The sequence below is a fragment of the Podarcis pityusensis genome, assembly GCF_964106645.2.
Source record: "Podarcis pityusensis genome assembly, chromosome: 3".
In the NCBI taxonomy this organism is placed as follows: Eukaryota; Metazoa; Chordata; class Lepidosauria; order Squamata; family Lacertidae; genus Podarcis; species Podarcis pityusensis.
In genome coordinates, this window is record NC_138026.1 from 97941579 (window position 1) to 97967786 (window position 26208).

Here is a 26208-nt window from a genome sequence, read left to right on the forward strand (position 1 = left end):
GACAGTTTAAAAAAATAATACAGGGGACCCAATTTATATCTAAGATGACAAAACACAGATGCAGTTAATCTCAGGATAAAGAAACTGGAAATATTGAAGTCATTATGAAACATCCATAGCAAAGTACGCAGTGCAAGGTTCATATCTGCAGGCATGTTCTGTGTCCTGTCCACAACCCAAGAAAATCTGGAGCCCACCCAGAAAGCTTTGGCTATTATGCAGTTTAGGAAGGCAGTAAATAAATAAAATGTATATAAAACGAGAGAGGGAGGACATGAGCAGCCTTGCTTTACTGCAGAGTTTGTAGAAAGAAAAGAACCACAAACACAGCCCACTGAGATGGAGCATGATCAGTGGGCGCAGAATGCCAATTTCCTGTTGCCTGGGGGGCGGAGAACAGAACAGTGGGTGGATGGAATGGAATCCTTCAAGCTGCCATGGCTGGCTGGCACCCTGAACCAGGAACGTTCCACGCTGCAGCCTTTTGTTGCAAGCACCGCCCTTCTCATAAAGACTCGTATTTAGTTAGCCAAGTGACAGGTAGGTAGAAAGGCATGGATAATTTCACTGGGGAGGAGAGAACTGGACTAAAATAAATTCCACATTTACCATGACGTTACTGGCTCATCAGCTGCAGAGCCAAGATAGCATAGTAAGCATCTGGTACCTAGTTTTACCCTTAAAGATGTCAAAAAATACATCCTGTCACAGGCATGCCACGCCATTCAGTTTTCCAAGAGTTCGTCCTGCTATCAGCCATACATCTTGCTTTTGTCTATTTCCTCTTGTAATGCAGGAGAGTACCCGCGGCTTCTTAGAACTGCAACGCCACTGGGTCAAAACTCATCCTTAATGGTGAAGTGTGGCTGATCTTCAGGTTTGAAGTTTGGATTAGGGCTGCCATCTTCATTGAGAATTCTTTGGGCAGTATAGCCGACAATGGGATATTTGGCTTTGTAGACATTTTGGAAGGTTTCCTCCAGAGACTGCAACTCCTCTTCCGTAAGGCCCACCTAAATGACATATGAAAACGAGTTAAGGTCTGTGCAAGGGGAGGGAGGGAGGGAGGGAAGAGAGAGCAAATTCATTCACTGTGCCGTATATGACTATTCAAAAGGGAGAGGAAGATATGCAGAGATCGCTTCCCCACCCACCAGATGTCTTGCTCCTGCATGTGCCTGAGGCAACAGCTAGCTGCCAACAACAATTTAGGCCTACATGCAAGTAAAGTGATGTGCAGGATTGTGGCTCAGCCCGTTGTACAAAGAACACATCTCTCTTTTTCTTACTGTATCATGCGTGAGATCCACCGGATCAAGCGACATCTTTGCAATCCCTCGTGTGGAATCTTTGCCAGCTAGCGCATTGTACGGTGCTCCTTTCGCATAAAACTCTGTCCAAGGAGGAGAAAATAAGGTCTCAATGAAATTAAGCTAAAATTCATTACCCTTAAAAAAACCAAACCTCTCATGGTACTTCTAATATTTAATTATGTCCATGATATTTCAGAAAAAAAGCCTATTTCCTTTTAGAACAAGGAACAAGTTAGAAAACCGTGAGGGTAGAAAAATCCCACAAACATCTGATGGCTCAGGAGCTGAGCGCATCAAATATCTGGTCTCTGGACAACATCTGGAGGTTTGTCTGTTTTATCTTCCTTGTACAATGCCAGAACCTTAAAAAAATTAGATTCCATCGCAAAATAACTTTAGCTTCCATTGTGCAAGATGAGAAAGACGTCCACTTATTGCACTTATCAGCCTCCCTGGCCATGAAAGTGACAAGCAAATTATATTACTAATACAGCACTAATGGAAGACCTGCACATGATCTGAGGGAATCCAGTATTTTAAATAATGAGGCTCAGTGCACAGATGACGGCAGGTGGCAACAAACTAATCACCTAGGAGGCAGCCAAGTGGATTTAAATGGTGATCTGCTGAAAGGGGGCGATGTGCGTTTTTGGCTGAGGTAACCAGGCCCAGCGTTGGCATCCAGCATGGTTGGGCAAATGTCAGGGCCTACAAACTCCAGCAGGTGCCAACAAGGCTGCTCCAGCATCCTTTGTATGTGTGTGTTGGCTTACTTTTTATTTATTTTTAAGGCCCAGCACTTTAAGAAGCACCTTTATTTCCCCCGATGCCTCCTTTGTTTCCCTCAAACACAGCAACCTTAAGTCAGACCTGAGAGGCATTGTGGGTAAATGAAGTCCGCGGCAACTGCAGCCACCTGGCTTGGCCCTTCTCTGACTAGCACCAGGCTGTAAAAAGATTTTTTTTAATAAATAAAGTCCATTGCTACAGCTTGCCGCCTGGCTAATGTGTGAGAAGAAATAGCCGGCACCATGAAATAACTGAGGTGAAAGCAGATGGCTGCTGAGAAGATACAGTCATTTCATTGTATGCTGCTTTTCCACCAAAAAAACCATGCACAAAGCAGTTTACAGGAACTGGAGGCCTTGAGGGGGGGAAACATGCCTTCCTGCTGCCACAGACAGCAAAGCTGGGAACATTACTAGGTCTGGTCAGGTAAGAAAGAATTCAGAGTTGTGAAGAATCCTTTGAGCACATTTTGATGGAGAGAAAATAACTTTGGAGGTGGGAGAGGGAAGGTACTGGAAGATATGTCAATTGTGATTATATATTACTAATCTTCTGTTCTCCTCTCCCTTTCAAGAATATCCCAGGACAACGCTAGCTGGGGCTGATGGGAGTTGTGGTCCTGAACATCTGGCGGACACCAGGTTAGGAAATATGGAGCTTTCTTAAAAATGCCCTACAGTAGCTGGGGCTGCAGTGCTGAGATTTCTGCCTCTGAAACAGAGCCAGAGATGGGGAGGGAGGGAGGAACCTTCTTGTTAGAAAGTTAACTCACCTTTTCCAGAGGTGACATCAAACACCACGCCCTTCACAGCTATGTAAATAGGCTGATCCTCCTGAAAAGACACCCCCCCCAAAAAAGACTCATTTTTAAGATATATATATTTTAAAAAATCATCCTATATAATTTTGTAAGCTTCTTTTCCCCAATCAAAAAATGGCGTGAATCAAGTTAAGAGAGCCTTGTCTGACAAAACCAGTTAAAATCACTAAAGGAGTATGGGAGTTTTAGGATAAAGCATCTACAGAGCACAAGTTTGGGGGAAGGCTGGCAGCTTTGCTTCCAGTTACTAAACCTGGAAGGAGTCAGGCTTGTCTCCTTTAGGGAGGGCAGAAATCTGCAGATGGGCTGTACGAACTTGCAGCTCACACACTGTGTGAGAGAGAGAAGGAAGAAATATAAATTCCATACAGCATGCTTACTTGGGAGAAGGAGGAAACAAATCCTGCTGAGACTTTAACCCAAGCACTATAAGTGTCATAGCTGTCAACGTTTCCCTTTTTTTAAAAGGGAAATTCCCTTATTCCGAATAGGATTCCTCGCAAGAAAAGGGAAAATGTGACAGCTATGGTAAGTGTGCACTTGAGCAGCCTGCTTCTGTGGGGGCTTGTTTACTCAGAAAACCCACCGCGTTCATTCAATGAGTTCGCACTCAACGCCCTTCCATTCATAGCAACGGGAACCAAACGCGAGGCAAAAGGACACCCGTCGCTGTTTTGAGTTCCAATCCGGATCCCACCAAGAGGTGCAAAACTCTTCCGTCCATACTCTTGCGCGCACATTTTAGCCTGCCGCTAGCAGCGTCTGCAAACCAAACATCCGAAGGCAAACCCGACCTCGGCTGGCTTCCCGCGCCGGATCGCTCAAAGCCAGCAAAACCCGCCCTTGCGCCCTAAATCCTCGGCCAGCAGCCGCTCCTCGCAGCCTCAGCTCGGCCCTGGCCCACCGTCTTCTCCCGGGAAAGCGCCCTCCCTCCGTACCTGCTGCCCGCCGTATCGCGCCAGCTCGGACTCGGTGAAGAGGCGCACGGGTCTCTGGCGGGGCGCGGGCTTGAAGCGCAGCTCCTGCTCGGTCCGCCCCTCGCGGAAGCCCAGGAGGGCCGAGGCGAGCAGGACCAGCGCCGCCGCGAAGCCGCCGGCCATGGCGCTCCTCCTGCGCCGGATGGCGGCCAAGACTTCGGGGGCGGGGAAAAAGAGCCGCGGGGATCGGGTTTCTCGAAAGCAAACTTCTCCCGCTTGCTTTTCTCCACGCCTTCCTTTCCACGCTGCGACTAGACCGCCTGCGCGTCATACATCCAAAGCACGCACCCTCCCCCCCCGCGAAGACTCCTGGGAACTGTAGTTTATATTCCTTACAAAGCTACAGTTCCGAGCACCCTGAAACAGAAATACGCTTTAGATGCATGGCCTTCACGAGCCTTTAACACCACCTCTACGTTTTAAAATGAAACCTTGCACCACAGAAAACATGCGTGTAACTTTGCTTTTCAATGCTGCAAACATGTCACCACCCTGGAAAGGCAGGTTACCTCCTGTGTCAGCGCACGATATTTATAAGAACATGTGCTTAAATGCATTCATTAAAAAAATAAATCTGCCCAATTAATCAAGGGAAACTATTTAAACATTTGCATGTTTTATACTGTAGTTGTTTATCCGACCCATCAACCGACACTGCATTCCTATGCAGGCGAGGGCCCCATAATCCCGGGAATTGTAGTTTGTATGGATGCCGAGAGTTGTTAGGTAACCCCCGGTACCCCTCACAGAACTACAATTCCTAGAGCTCCCTGAGAAGAGAGATTGATGGTTAAACTATGGAGAACTGTAGTGTTGCAAGAACAAAGGAGTCTCTTAGCTCAGTCAGTAGACCAGGGCTCTTAATTTCAGTGTCCTGGGTTCAAGTCCCACGCTGAGCAATAAGGGTCATGCACTGCAGGGAGTTGAACTAGTTGACCCCCGTGGTTCACCACCCAACCCTACAATTCTGTGAACCTAGCCTCTTTCAGCACCCTTACAAACTAGAATTTCCAGAATACCTTGGGGGAAGCCACGGCTGTTAGAAGTGGTATTATGCCGTTTTAAATGTCTTAACGCAGGAAACAGCCCTACTAGAAAAATTAACCAATAAACCGAACCTGACACGGGGACATATAGAAGAAGCTGCCTTCACCCCGGTATGGCTCCCCTTTATCACATACACATATCACATACAACAAGACACTGACAATAATCTACAAACAGCATACAAATCAATATGGCTAACCTGATCCAAAACACCCACCCACCCCACTCACACACGAAAACAAAGACCACCATAGCCAACCACAAATGAATAACCACCCCCTAGGCTAAGCCCAACCGCCCTCACCACCAAAGGAACACAAGCGATCAGCAAAGAACCTGCACAAGCAACGCTGACACCGAACCCTTGCTCGGCACATTTCGAACCCGGCGCTTCCCCAGAAGCCCCGAGTCCAGCCCAATGCTTCCAGGCCACAAACTACATTTCCCATCATCCCCTTCTCTACACCCCCCCCCCTCGGTGCAAGCAACAAGCCGTGCAGACCCAAGGTACGGGAAGCGCGCAAGTAAGTTCCTGGAGGAAACGGTGGGGTCTCGCGCGCTTGCGCCGTGCGTCTCCCGGCCGGAGAATGTGTGTCCCGTTACGCCCGATGCTCTTTGATCCACTTGTCGCTTCCGCAGCTGCCTCGCCAGATCCCGGCTTCTTTTGCAGCTGCCTGTTGATCGAGTCTCTCCGCTGCCTTTTCTCTTCGCTGGTGCCATGAATAGACAAGAGACTTCGTCGTCTTACCAAGAGGTATTGGGGTCGGGGGTCGGAGCAGTGGCGGCGATCTTGCTCCGAATTCGTCTTCGCGAAGCGCGATCGACGCGCCGCTTTCCTTTCTTGGCCGATCTGAGCGTTGCGCGCTCCGGAAAGAGCCTTTGCAGTTTCTGCTGCTGTGGCAAACAAACAGGAAAACTTGCAGCCCGGGTATGGGCAGACTTAACACAGCCGGATCCGATGCATGCTTACCGCTCCGTACAGAGGCAACTGCTTCATACCGAGTCAGACCGTTGCCCCATCTAGCTCAGTATAGCCTACACTGAGTGGCAGCAGCTCTGGGCAGAAGTAGCAACTCAGCTCTGCATCCGGAGATGCCGGGATTTGAACCTGAGCCCTTCTGCGTGTAAGGCGGGAGCTTTACCACTGCAGTAGAGCTTGCCGTTTGCAATAGGGCTGCAAAACTACAACAGGCTGCCATCCCTCTGTGCATGCATTCAGTATAATGTATCCCATTGAGCAAAGAAAGGTTTACTTCTCTGTGCATGGGATTGCTCTGTGCAAGCAGCAGTTTATAGATGAAAACTTCTGTTGGTTCCCAGAAGTCAGGAGTAAGACTAATTGAACTAAGTGAGACTTGCTTCTGAGTAAAGCATGCACAATCTTGCACTTACATTGACCTGAGTGAGACTAGCCTCCTGTTCTGAGTAGGAAACAAACACGTGACTCTGCACAAAGCCCAGGCACAAGTTTCTTGTTTGCCAGCGAAGGCACTGCAGGAAAAGCGTTTTCTTTGCTGTGCACAGTAGTTCCTCATCCCCGCTCCCCCCCCCCCAGCACTTTGCAGACTTTTTCTAGTCCAGATGGCAAGAATCAGAAGTGGGAGCTCTGCTTAAAACTGCAGGACTCTAGCTGATTCTCCTGTCACTGGCAATTGATTCATAAAGACGGTAATAATAGTATAATAATCCTCCTGATGAGCTGAGTGCTATCCTAGAAGGCAGTTGGTAATAATGAGCTCTTAATTGTTGCTGTAAGTGATCTTATTATATGCTCAAATGTAATGCCTGCTGAGTTCAGTGGGGCTTAATAATAATTTTTTATTATTTTTAGTAGTGTTGACAGGACGCTTGCCTTAATTCTCTTCCCAGTTTGCAACCTAACAGGGTCTCTGCATCAACTCCAGCCTTTATTCTTATATTTAATTGTATAACCGCCCTCCATTAATTCTGATTCTCAGAATTCTGTTTAATGCCACAGAGAAAGATAGCCAGATCACCAAGTTACCATATTTTTTGCTCTATAGGACGCACCGGACCATAGGAGGGGGAGAACAGGGAAAAAAATTTTTTTTTCTAGTTCTCCCCCTCTAAAACAAGGTGCGTTCAAGGTGCATTCACCCAAAGCCTCCAGAGCGCAGCTTCAGGCGGCTACCATCCCCAAGCTAGAACAGCTTTGGGGACAGCCTTTGTAGCCTCCGCAGGGCAGCGGGGTGAAGGCACCCTGCTGCCCTGCAGAGGCTTTGCGCGCAGCCATCCCCAAGCTAGAAGAACGAGACGGAGCGCTCCGCAGCGCTCCGTCTCCCTGTTCTGACTTTGGGCTTAGCCGTGCAGCCTGCATTCGCTCTATAGGACACACACACAATTCCCCTTAATTTTTGGAGGGGAAAAAGTGCGTCCTATAGAGCGAAAAATACGGAAAGTCCATTTTGTAGTGTCAACAATGGCCTGTTTTTTTTCCCCTGAGCGAACTTCTCTCTCTCTCTCTCTCTCTCTCTCTCTCTCTCTCTAACAAAAGGATATCCTGCATACTCTCTCACACGTTCTGCCCTTGAATCATTTAATCATTTTTCTTTTCTTCTGGAGCCCAGATCTCTTGTGTTCATGCAGTTAATCTGGAAGGAAAGGGAAGGGGGTGGTGATATCTGTTGGTGTAAACAAACCCTCCCAGATCTCACTTTTTAAAAAGCATTTAAAGCAAATCCAGAAAATTGGTTATCTGTTTGAATGTGCTCTGGTATGGTGCTATCAAACTGGTCTTAGCCATGCAGTGAAACTCCTCCGCTGTCCTCCTGCCAGGCCTTGAAGGTTTCGCCTGCTTTGCATATCAATGTACCAGCTGGTACAACTGTAACTCTGGGCTCATGGCAGTTGCCTTTGCTTCTCCTTCAAAACTGCAGATGTTGAGAGAGCTCAGCTCATTCAAATGCAATTATAGCATGCCTTACTTGGGGCAGGACATTAGCAGGAGAGCTGCAATGCAGCCCATAATAATAATAACACTATTAACAATAATAGTACCATTCCCAGGTTCTCTCCCAAATTCCCAGATTCCACAGGGGTTGTCATGGTGAAATCAAGTAAAGATTGATGCTTCAAGACAGGAGCTTGATGTTACACAAATAGTCATAATTTAACAGATGCTTCCCAGAAATCCAGGTGAAAATGGGGGGGGGGGGCAGGAATGTGGGCTGGCATTTTGATGTGTGGATTGTGGGGGGGCACAATAAACACCCACCTAGAAGCATTTACTGTGACAGAAGTTTATATGGGCTAAGTCAGAGGTCAGCAAACTTTTTCAGCAGGGGGCCGGTCCACTGTCCCTCAGAGCTTGTGGGGGGCCAGACTATATTTTGAAAAATAATAATGAACGAATTCCTATGCCCCGCAAATAACCCAGAGATGCATTTTAAATAAAAGGACACATTCTACTCATGTAAAAACACGGTGATTCCTGGACTGTCTGTGGGCCGGATTTAGAAGGTGATTGGGCCGGATACGGCCCCCGGGCCTTAGTTTGCCTACCCATGGGCTAAGTGATGCCAGAAATAAAATGTGTTGCTTTTTAAGGTGATACAAGGCTCTGGTTTTTGCATTCACTAATGCAGACGAAGAATAATTCTTGTATTTGTTCAGTGCCAAGCTACCTGAGGTCCCAGGGTTTGTGGCCTGGGATTCTGATGAGAATCCCAAGGGCCAAGTAGAGAGGTTTGGCTCCCAGGCCTGAGGCTCCCTGCCATTCTAATATATTCTCAAGATGCTCTTCTATTTTGGAGACTACAGGTTTTATTCATTTTTTCAAAATCTTTTGAATCGTCCTTACAATCAAATGTTCAGCTGCTTTTGTGATTTTAAACCTTCTGGGTTAAGTGACTTAAAGTGTTAGTGTGATTGCCATTTTGCTCTTTAAATGGACTTCGAAAGAAATGAAATAAAAAACACCAAAAGTTCCCTGAAGGAGGTTAATATGTGTTGAAGAACTAACTAATGTACAAAAGATTTCCCTGCTTCCCTAAACATTCTGTTCGGTCTTTGGCCTCTTCTGGGAATTTTAATTTGTTAAGGGTGATGACTGATGAGAGTTGGCAGGAGACACCTATTCCCTACTCAGAGCTATAATTCTCAGGGATGGGGGGGTTAACCATCAATGCTTCCCAGTGAACTCTCGATATTGCAGCTCCACACCCTTAACAGACAAAACAGACCCCTAACAGACATGCTAGTGGTGGGCAATAGTGGAACAACAGATATGACTTATCTTTGTACAGCAGGTTACATTTCAGCTGCGTCAAAGCGCTCCAGGAGGGCATGGAGCAGGACTCTTGAGCTGGTATATCTTGAGGAGAAGGGGTTCAAGCTAAGGAGAGTCCCAAGGGAAAGACCCAAAGTTCTCCAGTTCCGATGTACCTGCATGTGTGAATCATCCATTCCCTGGGATTTTAGACTTTGCCCCATTGAAGCCAATGTGAATAAATAGCTTAAGTGGCTTGTATATCATAGCTTCCCCTGCTGTCGCCGCCTTGTCTGACATCTGAGTAAATACCGAAATAGGACATACCTGAAAGCTACCTGATCACTGTAGCTCACCTATGCTCCTAACAGTGTGCCAAGGCTTCTGTGCCAGGGTGATCTGTATTCATTGTGGACTGCAGCCATGCACTCATGTACACACGTAACAGCCAAGAAGCCTGTTGCATGCATTGTCTTCTCAAGGGTGTGGAAAGCATGAGAAACTTACAGTGCTATGTCTTTACTAATGGGACCTGCAACAAAGTGTTGCAGCGTGGAGAGCTTCTAGTTAGGGCTCTAGTCAGCTAAGCATTCCATTCCTCCTCTTCTGTTTTCCATTCAGCCCCCACCAGTTAGCATTCCGCGGCCACTGAGCATGCTCAGTTCTCATTGGGCTACTTTTGGCTTCGCTCATTTATTCCCCAACCTTTTCGTTTGTACTTCTGCAAACCTTTGGGGTTTTCCCAAGAAGAGCTGATAACTTCACTGTTGCTTGCTTTAGTTTTGAGTGCCGTTTATCCGCTTGCAGGGGTGTTGAAGTCTTGCAATAATAGCCTTATCTGTTTAAAGAATACAGTAGATGTAGCCAACACGGTGCCGGGGTAGCTCACTTGGTTAGAGCGTGCTGCTGATAACACCAAAGTTGCAGGCAGCTGCATATTCCTGCAATGCCAGGGGGGTTGGACTAGATGATGCTCAGGTTCCCTTCCAACTCTACAATTCTATTATTATGTGGTGTCCCCAAGATGCTGCTGGCCTACAACTCCTGCTGTTTCCTGACCATTGGCCATGTTGGCTGGGGATGATGGGAGCTGACCCACTCTGTGGGTTTCCCCCTTTGATAGAGGCAGATCTTGACAGGGGTTTCTGAAAAGCCTTGACCCCACCTCTAACTGGACGAGCGAACCTTTCTCAGGTTGAAGGTTTGGTTGGTGCCCAGTTATATTTCTGGGGCTGTGGTAGTCAACTGAACTGAACTGAGAGCCAGCGTGGTGTAGTGGTTAAGAGCGGTGGACTCGTAATCTGGTGAACCGGGTTCGCGTCTCCGCTCCTCCACATGCAGCTGCTGGGTGACCTTGGGCCAGTCACACTTCTTTGAAGTCTCTCGGCCCCACTCAGCTCACAGAGTGTTTGTTGTGGGGGAGGAAGGGAAAGGAGAATGTTAGCCGCTTTGAGACTGCTTAAGGGGAGTGAAAGGCAGGATATCAAGTCCAAACTCCTCCTCCTCCTCCTCTTCTTCTTCTTCTATGTTTTCATTTGCAAAAACAGTGACTTAAATAAATAAAGAAAAACAACAACCAATTTTGTTTGGGAAAGGGAAGAAGTGGAATGCGCCAGCTGCGATCTGCAAGGTTGCTTCGGAACGCCAGGAGACAAAAAGAAAATTGTAGATAGAGGGAAGGAACAAAAGGAAGCAGAATCCTTTGTGCTTTGCCTTCAGTTATTTTCCTTTCAGTTATGGGATTAGATGCTGCGCGGCCTGCAGGGATCATGTCTATCGGATGTGACAAGCCTGTGACATTGACAAAAATGTCCTGGCAGTTTGGGCCTTGTGCTTTGAGTGACGGCTCGAGAAAGCATCTGGTCTGTTTTGCTGCTTTGAAAGGTGTTCAGTTGCCTGTTGTTCTGGCCCGCTGAGCCAAAGGATAACGTAGCAGTGGCCTGAGGATTAGGTTGCTGTTCCTTTTGGTGATGATGGGAGGAAAGGGGTTTGTGCTGCATGCTCACACATGCGGAAAGCCGTCAGATGCCTTCTTACATGCCTGGGAAATCCCTCCGCCAGCAATTCCGGGATTTACATACAGAGGGATAAATCCAGTCTTTTCGGTCGTGAATGCAAGATAGAAGGCGCATTGGAATGGAGAGTCTGGGAGCGGTGTAGACGCTCCATTGAAGACTTTGCAGCCCAAACTGGAGAAGTAACCAATGCCCTTTTAAAGTTTTATCAGAAACTTCCTACTCCATGTTCTCATTTTCTTCCGCAACCGTGAGACCAGAAATTGGCTTGTTCTTTTTTTAAAAAAACCCAACATCACCGCTTCTCAGCTTTATATAGCAGCCTCTAGATCCAGCCTTAGAAGTTGGATCTGCAAGAAATGTTCTGGTTTGTCCTCTTTAACAGGAGTGCTCTTGTTCAGGGTTCTAGGCAGTCATTTGAGAAAGCAGTTTCCAGTCAATGCAGACAGTACTGAGCTATATGCACTAATGGTCTGACTCAATGTAAGGCAGTTTCCTACGTTCTGTTGGGTTTGGAACTTAACAGGTTAAGTTGTTCCCATGATGCCTCAGCATTCTGACGTCAGCTTTCGAAGCTAGGAGGAGCTGGGAGGAGTTACGTTCTGTTCCTCTCTGGTCTCTGAGAGAGAAGGTCGCAGTTTGTCATGGCTGCGGTGAGCCCAGGAGTTTTCTGGGAAATGTCGGAATAAAGGACTGTAAATAGACAAACCGGGCTTTGTGTGTTTGTCGGAAGCTACGTGACAGTTTTCACCGCTGTGTTCAACTCTGCTGAGGCGTGACTGGAGAGCTACTGGAGACGGAGCTGAGTGGCGCAGCTCGGAGGAAGCGCGCCGGGCATAAAGAGCTAATTGTGGATCGTAAATCAATTAGCGGGGGTCACGCCAAACCAATAAATCAATTTCACAGGTTATGGACCCTTAATCACCGATCGTAAAAACCGTCACAGGAACGCTTTGAAGTTGCGGTTCAGAGCAACGGAGGCTGCCGGAATGCGTTTGAAGTCTGCGGTCTGAAGCAGAGACGCTGGCAGGAGTTTTTGCCTGTTGCTAGGGGGCAAAGGTGTAGCTGCGGAGCTAAGAGCAGCTGGCTGAAAGACACTAAGTGGTTGCCTGTGTTGCTGCAGAGCTGCGGAGCTGAGAGCAGCAAGAAATCGTTTCCCCACGGATGGGTGCCGGAGGAGCTTGTAATCTGTGAGTACAGCTTGGGGCCCCTTGGGAGAACGGAAGACAATGGCAGGCAGCCAGGTCTTGGAGGACATTGCGTTTGAACAGCTCACTCTAAGAAGTTGAGCAAGGGCTGTCTGGGGATGTGCTGCGTTTGCTGTGAAGCTTCAGCAGGAGGCCAGAGCCCTGGAGAAAGTATTGAGAAAAGCCTAGAGATGGCTGGTGCCCCTGTTCCTGACGATTTAGCCTCAAGGAGTGCTAGTGAGCAGATCGGGGGGGCGAAGGATTCCAAAGGCAAGTGTAAAGGCTTGTCCACTGTGCGTGCTGGAGTGGAATGTCAACAAAGCAGGTTCCCAGAAAGCCGCAGTGGGAGCCAGGCCAGAGGGGGCGGAGCTGGCAAGGAGTGCTTTTCCGGAAGAAGGAGAAGGAGGCCAGCTGGGAGGAGCCCCGGGCAGTGTTTTTCCACTGGAGTTCGTGGTTGCTACGTGTGTAATGCAACGGGACACTTGCGTCGCTGCTGCCCATGGAGAGCGGACACAGCTGGGCAGGAAGGTCCCAAGGTCAACCAGCTGAGTTCTCATGGGAACCAGTCTCGGAGAGGAGGCCAGCGTGGGAACGCAAGGGAAGGACGTGGCTCAGACGCTGGGGAGGGTTGTTTTCTTATCACTGCTTCTATGGCAACTGTGAAGAACAACTCCAGCCAGGACACGGTGACGCGCTGGGTTTTGGATACGACTGTTGGTCAGCACCTGCTAAGCGAGCCTGCTGGCAAAATGCGGAACTGCAGGGCTGTTTCAACAGGAACAACTGTGATGTTAGCAGACGGAATGAGAAAGTCGGTTTCTGCTGTGGCTAACATGTTTTTTTCTCCTTTACAGGAGGAGCTAGAGGTCTACGTTGTGCCGGGACTGAATTGTTGTTTGTTATCTGTATCAGCTCTAATGAAGCAGGGATACAAAAATTTGCTTTGAAAATGACACCTGTTCCATTTTCAGAGGGGGGAAACAAGTGGCCAACGTGAAAAGGGGGCAGAACAATCTCTTTGTTCTGGAGTCACCTCTGGAGGGTGGTGGGAATGCTGGAAAAGCACAGGTGCAGTGTGCTAAGGTTCCCAAAGATGTGCAAAAGCTGCACAGGTGCACAAAAGGGTACAAACTCCGGAAATGTGGGAGGTCCCTAGGGTGCAGGGCATGCAAAGGTGCAAAGGTACATGGTTTTCCCGGGTTTGGGAGGGTAGCCAAAGAGCCCTTTGAGCTCTTTGAGGCAGGTGGTCCAAAGGTTCAGGAAATGATCTTCTGTGGATATGATCCTGCAACCAATGGGTGGAAGTTTGCATACCCAGAGGGTGATCAAACCAAGCTGCTGGTCAGTAAGCAGGCTGAGTTCTGTGAACAGGATGGGTGTTCAAGGCTCAGGGATGGTCCTGATTTTCTCTCAGAATGTCTGTCTGATTCTGAGGAGGAAAGGGAGGAAAGGGAGGCAGAAGCTGATCCCGGTGATGGGGACCAGGTCCAAGATCAGGGTTCAGAACCCGGTGATGGGGACCAGGTCCAAGATCAGGGTTCAGGGCAGGTCTGGGCATCTCCAAAGGTTGTGAAAGGAGTGTCCAGGTGTGAGGCTTCATCTCCGGTTAGCGTAATGGAGAAAGCTCACAAACAGGGTGTCAAGTCAGAGGGGGAAGGATCTGACGGAGAAGACACAACTGCTGGCCCAAATGGGTCAGTAGGGTATCAGGTCACAAGTGCGTGGAAAAGTGTCGCACAGTGTGATTCTGGGAATGTTGAAGGGGTTCAACAGGTGCCTGGGAAAGATGCCGGGAAGTGGCATAAGGCAAAGGGAAAGGTGTTGAACTCAAAAAAGGTCTTGTCAGAATTTTCGGCAAGAGGGGGTGTTGGGTTTGGAACTTAACAGGTTAAGTTGTTCCCATGATGCCTCAGCATTCTGACGTCAGCTTTCGAAGCTAGGAGGAGCTGGGAGGAGTTACGTTCTGTTCCTCTCTGGTCTCTGAGAGAGAAGGTCGCAGTTTGTCATGGCTGCGGTGAGCCCAGGAGTTTTCTGGGAAATGTCGGAATAAAGGACTGTAAATAGACAAACCGGGCTTTGTGTGTTTGTCGGAAGCTACGTGACAGTTTTCACCGCTGTGTTCAACTCTGCTGAGGCGTGACTGGAGAGCTACTGGAGACGGAGCTGAATGGCGCAGCTCGGAGGAAGCGCGCCGGGCATAAAGAGCTAATTGTGGATCGTAAATCAATTAGCGGGGGTCACGCCAAACCAATAAATCAATTTCACACGTTCCTTCCACTCTTTTACAGGCGCATGCACAAACACATACTCGGACACTATGGTTTGCCAGAAGTGTTTCCCCGCCCCTGTACTCAATATCCTATGACTACTGAACATGTTCAGTACTCATTGGGCTGTTGGTCTTTTGCCTCCACCTTTTTGTTTTAATTTGTACCTCTGAAAATTCAGGGGGTTCCCCTTGTATTGCTGAGAGCTCCTTCTTGGTTTCTCAACAGCTCCATTTTGGCTCAATTTCTGTTTTCATTCACCGCCTGAGGTTGCTGTTGGAGGGAGTGCTCATTCATGCTTCCCAGTCCATTAGCAGCCATGAGCATTCATGGAGAGGCAATTTAGAGCCGGGTTGGCAAACCTCTTTCTGGCTGGCAGTACCGATAATGATTTCCCTGACCCCTGGTGGGCCAAATTTCACAGGTGGGCAGGGCTGTGTGGTTAACATTGTGCAGCGGAGATGCAGCAGGGAGGCTGTAGCATGAGCGAGTGTAGCCCGCTGAGTGTGCGGCTTGTGGCTGAATTTCACCTGCAGGAAGAACAGCTTCTTTGTGATGTCCTGGATCAGCTCCTCAGATACATCTTCAGGGTAGAACTTGGCATGGAATTTGAGCCCCTGTAGGAGCTCAGGGCTGTACCCACTACACAGATCTGATTGTTTCCATATTTTATATTTGCAGCTGAGTGAAGATGTGGAGCACGCAGATGCAAACTTGGAACCTGCAGAGGAACAAGTAGACAAAGAGGATCTCGATGATGCCAGCTCAACTATCCTTCCAAGTGAGATCTACTGATCCTGCGTCTCTGGATATTACATGTGCTTGCATGAGAATCTTGGGGTCCCAGCCCGTCTTGTTTTCTGTTGACAAGAGATATTGCAGTGATGCATGTCGCAGGGTAGGGGCATTTCCTGCAACAGGTGCAGGAAAGCCTCTATTGAAGGGAGTTCTCTGTGATAGAACATGTGCTGAGAGCAGCAGTGCCTGGTACAGTTGTACCTCGGAAGTCAAACGCCTTGCAAGTCGAATGTTTTGGCTCCCAAATGCTGCAAACCTGGAAGTGAGTGTTCCGGTTTGCAAACATTCTTTTGGAGCCCGAACGTCTTCTGCGGCTTCCGATTGGCCGCAGGAGCTTCCTGCAGCCAATTGGAAGCCACACCTTGGTTTCCAAACGTTTTGGAAGTCAAACGGACTTTCGGAACAGATTCCGATTGACTTCTGCAGTACGACTGTATTATGAAAAAGTGAAGCACCTCCATGAGGCAGCCAACACTTGCCTTTGTCAAGCAGCCATCATTGCCTCCATTGGCCAACCATCACTTGCCACCAGCAGATCCCTCTGCAGCCTACTCTGCCTACATAGGGAGAATTCAGTCTTTGGTTTTTTCCTCCTTAACATGGGGCATATTTAAATTCTGACACCATATGTTCCATATGTTAAAAGTCTCAGATTAATGTTTTCTCCAGTCCTAGACAGCAACAGCCCTTCGGTGCGTTTCAGCAAGTCCTGCTTGAAAAACGTCTTCTCGGTCATTCTCCTCTTCATATACCTGCTGCTCATGGCTGTAGCTGTCTTCCTGGTCTACCAAACCATTGCCGACTTCAGGGATAAACTCAAGCACCCCGTGATGTCGGTCTCTTACAAGGAGGTGCCCTCTTACGACCCACCTGGTAAGATTGGAAACTGAACGATGAGTTTCCCGGGGGAATCGGGCAGGGTTTGAAGATGCATTTCCGGCTTCCACAAATCTGCAGCTGGCTGCCCTTTTGCTTACCAGCTCTCAGGCTTGCGCATTGTTGGGTTGTGGGACCCAGGCTGCCTTTGTAGATGCTTAAGCCTTATGCAGTTAAGGCTTCCTCAGAAGCTGCTTCTGAGGAACACAAGGAACCCTCATTTTGTGGCTCTGCAGATGTTGGCGGTTGCAGGTACCACTTGTTGAAGCCACAACAATAAGCTGGGTTTTACCTATTCTGTGAAAACGTCCCCTTTTATTCAGAGCTCTTAAGTGTTGCACGAGATTCAGGACTACCTTAGAAACAGCAGCCCCATGTAGGGTTCCCCACTTCTTGTCCTGTTAATACTTAGTAGGAGATTAGAAGCTGCTTTTTCACTGAGTTACAATCTTGGTCCATCTAGCTCACTAAGGTCTACTCTTGCCAGCAGTGGCTGTCCATGGTTTGAGTCAGCAGTTCATTTCCAGCACAACTTTCCCCATGGCCTGACATCATGGCACTGTGTGCTGTCCTTGCCATCATTGGCTGCTTCTTGTGAGGATAGGAATGTCCAAGGAGGATCAGACGCATGGTAGATTGCAATAAGCATGGCAGAGAAGAGGAAGAACTGGGCGTGGAGCTGTGTCTTTGGGTAGCCATGGACAGACTTTCCCTCCATGAATTTGGGTGACAAATGTTTCTTGTAATTCTTCGTTCACCTAAGCATCTAAGAAGAATCCTGCTGGATCAGGGTGAAGGTTTGCGGAGGAAGGCTCTTAAGTTGGTTAGTGCTAATGGTTCACAAATCACTGAGGGGAGGAGTGGGTCCATATGTTTTAAGAGAAGCAGTTTCAAGACTGTTGCATGAGAGACCTTCCACTGAGCTTTCTGTGCCAGGCAGTTCGAGACCTGTTTTGGCCTTTAGCTAAGGCCATCAAGCAACCAGTGACTTATCAACTTCAGGAGTTTGGGGTTGAACTAAATTGTCTAAATTCATATCAGTGCTACCTTGATTGCCCTGGTGGATGATGTGTATCAGGAGAAAGACTGTGGGAACTGACATACTGATTTCAGTGGCTTTTGATCCCCTTGGCCACAATGTCTCTCTGAGTTGCCTGCGTGGAATAGGAACGCGTGTGGAAGAAACTGTTTTATGGCATTTCCTTTCTCACCTGTCGGGTTCCAGAAGGTGGTGCTGTGGCATCCTTTTCTCAGAAGCCAACAAAATCAGGGGGGTTGCTTGTGGAAGCTATTGATGCCCACAAGTTAACTCTGGATGTTTTGGGTCTTTTTCTCCTGTAAAAGCCAGTCCCCTTTCCCCCAACAATCTCTAACATGACCAAGTAACGGAACGCAAGTTGCGGCTCTGCAGACTTCAGTCTTAGTGGATGGTGCCAGAAGCCATCTTCTTCTACCTGCAGGAGACCTTTGGGAATGACACTAAGTCACGACACAGTGTTGTTGCCATGGGGCATTCTGCCACACGAATGCTGTTGAGGGTGCTGAGGACAGGGGGATGCACGGTCCTGCAAAAGTGTAGAAGGAGGGGAAGAATCTCAGCCTAGATTTAATTGTCTTTCAACTGTCGGGGGACTCTGGATGCTGGGGAGAGATTTTTCTCATCCCTATGATCCTTTGTCTGAAGAAGCTAGGGATTGAACTTTGTCTGCATGCGAACTTCAGACTTTCTGCCAATGCGCTATAAGGCTGCTTCCAAAATTTGTGGCTTTTGTGGTCAGTCTGGCCCAACATTCTACCCATCCTGACTCACTCTCACACCACATTCTGTGTGATGTGTAAGCAATGCTGTGTCTGTGATGGTTCCCGTTCATTAGAAATGTAACGTTGCTCTTCCAAACAGGTATTGCCCTCTACCCAGGCAAGGCTGAGCTGCTGACCTGCAAGCATCACTTACACAATTACATCCCACCTCTGGTAAACCCTGGCCAGCCAGGAGAAATTGAATGCACTACTCAGAGAATCAACTACACAGATCCTTTTGCTAATGGAACAAAGGTAATCATTCAGAGGAAGGACTCAAGTTAGTTGGGAAACCCTTGAGTGGCTGCAATCCCACCATCAGACAACGTCACTTATCTTGGAGTGCCACTGCGTAACAGAGCGGGGAAACTGACTGGCTCCAATTTATGCTTTAGCTGAGATTCCTGCGTTGCAGTTGGTTGGACTAGATCACCCTTGGGGTCCCTTCCAACTCTATGATTCTATTTGAGACAACTGTCGCCATAGCTGCTGCTACGGAAGGGATGGGGACCATCTGTGGTCCTCCAGATGTCATTGGGCCCTAACTCCCATCATCCCTGGCCATTGGTCTTGCTGGTTGGGGCTGATGGGAGTTGTAGTTTGCAGAGTTGGAGGGAGCTTTGTAGGCCACCTGTTCCAAACTCCTCCTTGATGCAGGCAGTCCAGAGCTATGGCTTCCCCAGCAGATGGCTGTGTCCAGTCTCTGCTTGAAGACCTAATCAAGTGCCTGTTAATTATAGAGGAGCCCTTCCTGATGTTGGGGCAGGTCTTGGGAGCGACTTCTTTATGCATGGTATTTAACAGAAAACGATAGCGCATGTTTTGGAAGTGATCCGCTGCAGGGATCCTTCACTTTGTAACTTAAGGGTTAGTTCTGGAGGTGTTGATGTTTCATTTAGGTTTTGTTTTGAAGTATTTTTTATTATGATTTGAGTTTCCACTGAAATGAGGCTGCATTTTAATGTTTTTATGTTGTATTTTAATCTTGTTTTTTAAGCCGTATTTCAATCAATTGTTTTTATATTTGGTGTTAGCCACCCTGAGCCCGGTCTTGGCTGGGGAGGGCGGGGTATAAATAAAATTTATTATTATTATTATACTCCTGTAGCCGACATAGAAAAGTGAGGTTGGAGGATGGAGTGGCTTACTTGGTGCCCTCCAGAAAATGGGACTCCAACTCCCATCATCCCTGACCCCTGTCCTAACACCAGAAAATATCCTAATCAATCCAGAGATACATTGACAGAAAATGCAAAGGTTCCCTTTTGTTCATCTTACTCCTCTTCCCATGTGTCTCCTCTGACTGATCTTTCTGCTCATAGAAATTTGCTGTGATTGTCGAAGGACCTCGTGATGTGAAGCAGCAGGAACTGGTGTTCATGCAGTTCTACCTCAATGAAACGGACCAGGATTTCAGCGCAATAGACTACCTTCTCTTTTCTTCATTCCAGGATTTCCTCGAGAGGTACAGCTGCTCTCCTCATAATTTCTGTTCAGTAAAGAGCAGCGTGGTTCGAGTGTTGGACTAAGGCACCCCAGGTTCAGATCCCCATTTGCCCGTGAAGTTCACCGGGTGACATTAGGCCAATTTCTGCCTCTCAGCCTCACCTACCTCACGTGAGTGGAGAAAAGCAGAGAGAAACATGTGTGAGCCCATGTTCCCTCTCAGTGACTCATCCCATCCACTGCTTGCTTTGGAAGGAACTATGGGAGCTGGCTTCACACAGTCATGGGAGGAATTTCAGGGGGTCCCCTATGGTACCTAAAGACCACCAAGTCCCTACATTTCCTGAACGAAAGAAGGGAAGAAACCAATGGGCAACTTTACGGAATAGATTAAAAACAAGAGCTAGGATTTATTGAGTAAAAGGGAGAGGGAAGGAAACAAAAGGAACAACTCTGGTGGGTATACAGTGCACAGGTAAGTCTTTAAGCAACCAAGTAGGAAGAGGATGGAGTCCAGTAATTAAGACTCAGGTGATCCACAGGTGAGCAATCAGTTTCTTCCACTTGCCTCATGAATACCAGAGGCTCTCTGCTTCTGAAGACTGCTGTCCATGCAGATGGAAGGCAATGAACGGGATGGAGCAAACATTCTTGTCCCTGCTGACCCCTCCTCATGTCTGTACAGGGCTTAAGTCAGGCATGGCCAAACTTGGCCCTCCAGCTGTTTTGGGACTACAGTTCCCATAATCCCTGACAACTGGTCCTGTTAGCTAGGGATGATGGAAGTAGTCCCAGAACAGCTGGAGGGCCAAGTTTGGGGATGCCTGGCTGAAGTCAAGCAGGATTTGTCCTCTGTGCTGGGTTGCATGCAAAGATAAATTCATGCTTCTAGGCAACGGAGTAGCATGCGATCCATTTACACAGGCCTTAAACTAGACTCTGAGAGTCTCTCTTTGAGGCCCTGCATCTAAGTGAATTCTGTGTAATTGCCTGCTTAGAAGTGTTCCATGTAAATTAAGCTTAGCGTGAATCATACTTGAGAATCCTGCACTTCCTCTTTTGGGTTCCCCACACAGCGTATTTGGCTGCCTTGGTAACCCACAATTAGCCGGAGAATGTGGAGGCTTCAGAAACTGTAGTGGGTAAGATTGAATAATTAGGAGGCCCAGCCGAGCCTGGTAATGGAGCAAAAGAAGCTCTGCAAGACAGTCGAGGGGAAGCATTTATATTTCCATCGGAAGCCTCCTTGAGTCAATAACTTCCATGGAAACTTAAGTGGGAGAGGAAAGGAACCATCTAGCAGTGATATTAATAAAAGCCCTTTCCTGGCTGCGATTCTTTATTTCTGCTTAGTGCCAACCCCCACCCCTCACACACCCTAAAGCACAAACCTTCTTCTGTCGTCTGCAAGGCTTTGAAAGCCTGTACTCAAGGGAAAAAATTAAAATCCACATTAGGGCCATACACCTCCATCTTGAGTGAGTCTCATGACAGAGTGAGGGACAAGGCTGAAGACATTCAGAGGGGAGGGGGGGTAGCGGCAGGATTGAAAAGAAAGGAAAAATGAATGATTTTGGCCCAGAACAGGCATTCATCTATATTAACAATGCATTAAGTTTCCAAGGAATACACACAATTTTCGTTGGACCTTTAGTGCTAGATTCAGCTAGCTGCTTCCCTTCTGGCTCTAATTTTTTGGTCATTCTTCTGCTTTTTGGGAGCCCGCTGAATATTGACTCCCAACAGTCTCAAGCCATAAGGACTAGAAACGGGCTTTATTCTTAAATGAAGGTGGAGATTCCTCAGGATGCTGAATTCTCTTGGATTCACAACAACGTATGGGCTTTGCAAGTATGTGTTCCCTCCCTTGCATCATTAGCCTGCTGCTTATGCCGGCTTGAAGCAGAATTAGTTTAATGATTTCGGTATTACATTTATATCCTGTCTCTCTTCTCCAAGGAGCACAAAGTGGCAGTGCATCCTTTCTCCTGCCCACTTTCTCCTCACAACACCCCTGTGAGGTAGGTTTTATGCCGAGAGAAAGGTGACTAGCTCAAGGTCATCCAGTGAGCTTCAGTGGTCCCCCAGGTCCTAGTCCAGTCCTGTAACCACCACACCACACTGCCTCTCATACAAAACTGTGTTAAATTAAATATTATTATGTTAAATTGTTCTGAAACAGCCGGCATGATTTCATGCTCATATGAGCTGCATAAGAAATCCTGTTTGAATTCATAGTCTTCTGGAAATGGTCTCTGCTATATTGCAACTCCCCTTTGCCAGTACAATTCCCCGGGGTGCGTCAAGTTTCCTTCCTTTTAAAAAACCATCCTGTTTAAAAACTGTTGGCTCCAGGTTTCTGCAGGCCTTGGGAGAAGAGATTTACAGTGTGATGCTGGGTCTGTGCACAAGGTGCTGTTAAGGAGGCGGTGGCTCAGTTGGGGGTGGCTCATGGGCCAGTTAAATGGCCTCCGTGGGCCGCTTCTGGCCCATGGGCTTTAGGTTGCCAACCCCTGCCCTACAGCTTCTACAGCATCCAGCCCAAGGAGATTCATGTGGCAGGAAAGGCAGCAAGGACTCTGCTGCCGTTGCTATTTATGAAATATGAGCCTCATGCTGTCGGTGACTATGCAGTGGATTATTACCGAGCTGTGGAAAATATATATATGTATCTGTCAGAGTGGCTCTTCGTGCGAGTTAGGCTAAATGCCTTGGAAGAACACAGAATGGAAAATCGATTTCAGATGTCATGGAAGAGTTGAATGCCGCAACTCTCATCTCCCTGCTGTTGGTGTGCCCATTACATTTGTCTGCAAATGTATTTCCAGAGGCTGTTGTAGTTGACTTTCCATACAGGGGCTGGAATCTAGAAGGAACGGACGCCTCATTGGTAGAGAGGAGGGATGCTGAAGGTCATCTGGGACAACCCTCTGCTCAGTGCAGCATCCCTGACAGATGGTTGTCCAGCCTCTGCTACAGTGCCTCCATTGAAGGAGAGTTTTCATGTTTTATACCTATGCGCTTCCAAATTTCAGGTGCTCTAGGCTTGGCTGTGGTTATGTAGCCACCAAGGGAAGCCACTCTGCACGTGTTTCAAGGCATTCTCATTGTGAAATCACATCTCACAGCTGCTAGAAATGTGCCTTTTCAGTTTTATCTGACAAGAAAGTGGTCACTGTAGAATTCCACTTAAGTGAATTCAAGACTCAAAGAGTGTGTTAGCTAAAAGACTAAGCTACAAGTCACGAAGTATCCAGATCTGCCTTCTGCGTGAACTCACCGCCTTAGGCAGACTCAGTTTCTCATTCCCACATCTGCAGTATTGGGATAATAGCACTGCCCTACCTTAGGAGGGCTGTTGGGGATGCAGGTGGCGCTGTGGTCTAAACCACTGAGCCTCTTGGGCTTGCCAATCAGAAGGTCAGTGGTTCAAATCCTTGAGAAGGGCTTAGCTCCCGTTGCTCTATCCCAGCTCCTGTCAACCTAGCAGTTCAAAAGCATACCAGCACAAGCGGGAAGGTAAATACCGTTTCCGTGCACTCTGGTTTCCATTACGGTGTTCCATTGTGCCAGAAACAGTTTAGCCATGCTGGCCACATGACCCGGAAAGCTGTCTGCGGACAAACGCCGGCCTAAAAGCAAGATGAGCTCTGCAACCCCATAGTCACCTTTGACTGGACTTTGACTCCAGGGGTCCTTCACCTTTTTTACCTAGGAGGGGTATTGTAAGGATAATACGCACCCCAACGCACAAAAGGTCTTAATAAATGTTAAGTACAATGGTACCTCGGGTTAAGTACTTAATTCGTTCCGGAGGTCCGTACTTAACCTGAAACTGTTCTTAACCTGAAGCACCACTTTAGCTAATGGGGCCTCCTGCTGCTGCCGCGCCGCCGGAGCACGTTTCTGTTCTCATCCTGAACCAAAGTTCTTAACCTGAAGCACTGTTTCTGGGTTAGCGGAGTCTGTAACCTGAAGCACATGTAACCTGAAGCGTATGTAACTCGAGGTACCACTGTATAGTTAATTAGGGGGTCTTGTAGCAAAACCGATAACCAACGTCTATAAAGCCAACACTACCACTTGCTAAATTTCCACACCACGAAGGTCCTTACACAGAACGTGTCAGCTTCTTTTTGTTTCCCAAACTAACACTACCTCCTTCTACCGCAGTCCAAACAAGCCAGACTTTATGAAGGCCTGTGAGAGTTCCTACTCCAGCTGGAAGTTTTCCAGTGGTTTCCGAACCTGGGTCAAAATGTCTCTGGTGAAAACGAAAGAAGAAGATGGCCGGGAGACGGTTGAATTCAGGCAGGAGGTAAGGAGGCAGCAAAACACAGCTTTCGTTGCCGGGGGTGGGGTGTTCACACCAAGCAGGTTCTTGATTCCGCAAGCGCTTTCTGCAAGATGTAGTGCCACCTTGTTCTCCTTCTGCTCCCATAAGGGACACGGTGCCAGAGACTAATCGGAGTGACAGAGGATGCAGCTCAGCATTTGTGCTTTAGTGACTCTTCATCCTGCACGTTCTCTGTCCTTCTCGTGCACTTCCCAGAGTGTCAAGAAGTTCATGGGCAGCACTTGAGAGAGCAGATTTTCCTTTTGGATGATCGTGAGCTCCGGAGATTCCTGGTGCTTTTGTAAGAAATCCAAAATCCACAGCCAGGCAAGGATGAGGACTGGCCAAGTGATCAGAAAATAGCAAGCAGGCTTCACCTAAAACTTTTCCTTGGGAAGGATGTTAACCCAAAGCAGGGAGACGGGGAGTGGCAATGGAAGGAGAGACAAAAAGCCAGACTGAGTGCTGTAGCCACAAGCTGCGCATTGCAGATTGGTTGAATATAAATAGAGCAGATTGGAAGCAAGCAGGTATTGAACACAAGAAGCACACCTATCAGATACTAAGAGCAAATGTTGCACAGAACTCTTGTTTAAATGTCTTGACTCTCTTTCTCTTTAAATTCAACCTGCAACTGTTCCCTCTTTGCTCCCTCTGCTTGCTGAAGGCTATGATGTTTCACAAAGATCAGAGAGAGATTCTCAGCCTTTAGGGAAGGTTAGTCTCTCTTGTTAAGCACCTGCCCACCCTTCCAGTTTAGCAAGGGCAAAGCGACTGGGCATAGCTCCTCTCTCCCTCACCACCCGCCACCCCTCAGCTCCTTTGCACTCAGTGCATTTCCGCCAGTGTCTTTGCATTAAGTAATGTGTCTGTGAAAAAATGGATGCAGCAGTTCTTGGGTCTCTCTTGCAAACCACAGTCGAAGGCATCCTGAGGGTAGCCGGGAGCAGCACATGACAGCAGGCAGGAGTCTTGAGAGTCTTCAGTGATAATCGGTGTTTGGCTTTTGTTTCTCAACAAACTGTGTGCATGAGTGTGTTATCTCCTTGGGTGGGGAGGACGGCTGCCCTTGGTCTCCAGGTTGTGGACTTCACTCTGTCCTTAAGAGATTCACTTCTCTCTTTCATAGATGGTCTTACGGCACCAGCTCAAGACCTTGTGTTTTCTTCCATTAGATTGCATGGCTCCCCCTTTTGTGCTCTGCTGTTGTTTTCTTTTACTCTGTGGTTTGAGCGCATTTTCCCCAGGAGGGGGGTGGTGCAGGTATCGTTTTTATAAGACTTAGGTCACCTTGAGCTCCCGTATTGGAGTAGAAAAGGTAGGGTAACAAAATCCCAAAAGTGAATAGTTACAAGAGGTGGCTATGAATGCCAGGGAACAGTTTCCTTTGTGAGCCGAATGAATCTGTTTTTTAGAATTCCCCACATGCTTCTGTCTTGAATCTGTAGCATGTTTGGAAAAAGCTACTTGTCCCTTGGAAGAACGTGATAAAATCAGCACCCCTAATTTCTTACAAAGTACAGTGGTACCTCTGGTTAAGAACTTAATTCGTTCTGGAGGTCCGTTCTTAACCTGAGGTACCACTTTAGCTGATGGGGCCTCCCACTGCTGCTGCACCGCCGCCACACAATTTCAGTTCTCATCCTGAAGCAAAGTTCTTAACCCGAGGCACTATTTCTGGGTTAGCAGAGTCTGTAACCTGAAGCATCTGTAACCCGAGGTACCACTGAACATGACAAGAGGCAGAGGATGCTAGAAGATAAAGCTATCGATGGCTATCAGTCATAATGGCTACGTTCTGCCTCCTCTGTCAGGTTCTGCTTGCAAGCTTCCCATAGGCCTCTGCGGATGATGGGTGGTATACAAACTTAATAAATCACCATCATCATCTGGTTGGCCATTGTGAGAAAAGGACGCTGGGCTAGATGGACCATTAGCCTGACCCAGCAGTGTTCTTCAGTGGCAACATCAGAGTGTGATTTTGTTCACTGAAGTCTAGCCTCAAAATGGCCCATCAGTTTGATATCCTTTGTCTTCTTGATGTTCAGCTTTTGGATATCTAACCCTTTAAACTGGGAATATGTATTCTGGAGCGGATTATATGACACACTAACGGCAAGACTCTTTCCCCCCTTGCCCTGTCGCCAGATCAGTGTGGTGAACTACATTGAACGAAGAGCAAAAGCAAGCGGTGACCAACTCTTCTTTGTTGTATTCGAATGGAAAGACCCTTTTATTCAGGAAGTTCAAGATGTGAGTAAACTAGATGCAAGGCCTCTTAAAAAGCCAAACAAAAATGTCCACAACGA

At 47.8% G+C, this 26208-nt stretch overlaps 2 protein-coding genes across 4 annotated transcripts in view; one reads left to right on the plus strand and one right to left on the minus strand.

Annotated features, from left to right (window-relative positions):
• NENF (neudesin neurotrophic factor) lies at positions 1–5666 on the minus strand (the record flags this gene model as incomplete). Of its 2 annotated transcripts, none has more annotated exons than XM_081000620.1 (4): positions 1–1013; positions 1290–1393; positions 2875–2935; positions 5283–5666. In XM_081000620.1, the coding sequence occupies 4 exons, from the start codon at positions 5664–5666 to the stop codon at positions 837–839; spliced, it is 726 nt and encodes a 241-aa protein (XP_080856746.1). In that variant the 3' UTR covers positions 1–836. The 2 variants fall into 2 exon arrangements, with proteins under 2 accessions (XP_080856746.1, XP_080856747.1); XM_081000621.1 differs by lacking the exon at positions 5283–5666 and adding an exon at positions 3861–4055.
• PACC1 (proton activated chloride channel 1) overlaps positions 2495–26208 on the plus strand; it is a 26369-nt gene continuing 2655 nt past the window's right edge. Inside the window, exons 1-7 of one of the 2 annotated variants that reach the window (XM_081000610.1) lie at positions 2495–2743; positions 15325–15424; positions 16111–16314; positions 18218–18372; positions 19440–19582; positions 23737–23881; positions 26048–26152. In XM_081000610.1, coding sequence (XP_080856736.1) covers positions 16203–16314; positions 18218–18372; positions 19440–19582; positions 23737–23881; positions 26048–26152 — 660 coding nt within the window. In that variant the 5' untranslated portion in view covers positions 2495–2743; positions 15325–15424; positions 16111–16202. Of the gene's footprint in view, positions 2744–5565; positions 5701–15324; positions 15425–16110; positions 16315–18217; positions 18373–19439; positions 19583–23736; positions 23882–26047; positions 26153–26208 lie in introns of those variants that run through there. The other variant, XM_081000609.1, reaches the window with a different exon arrangement.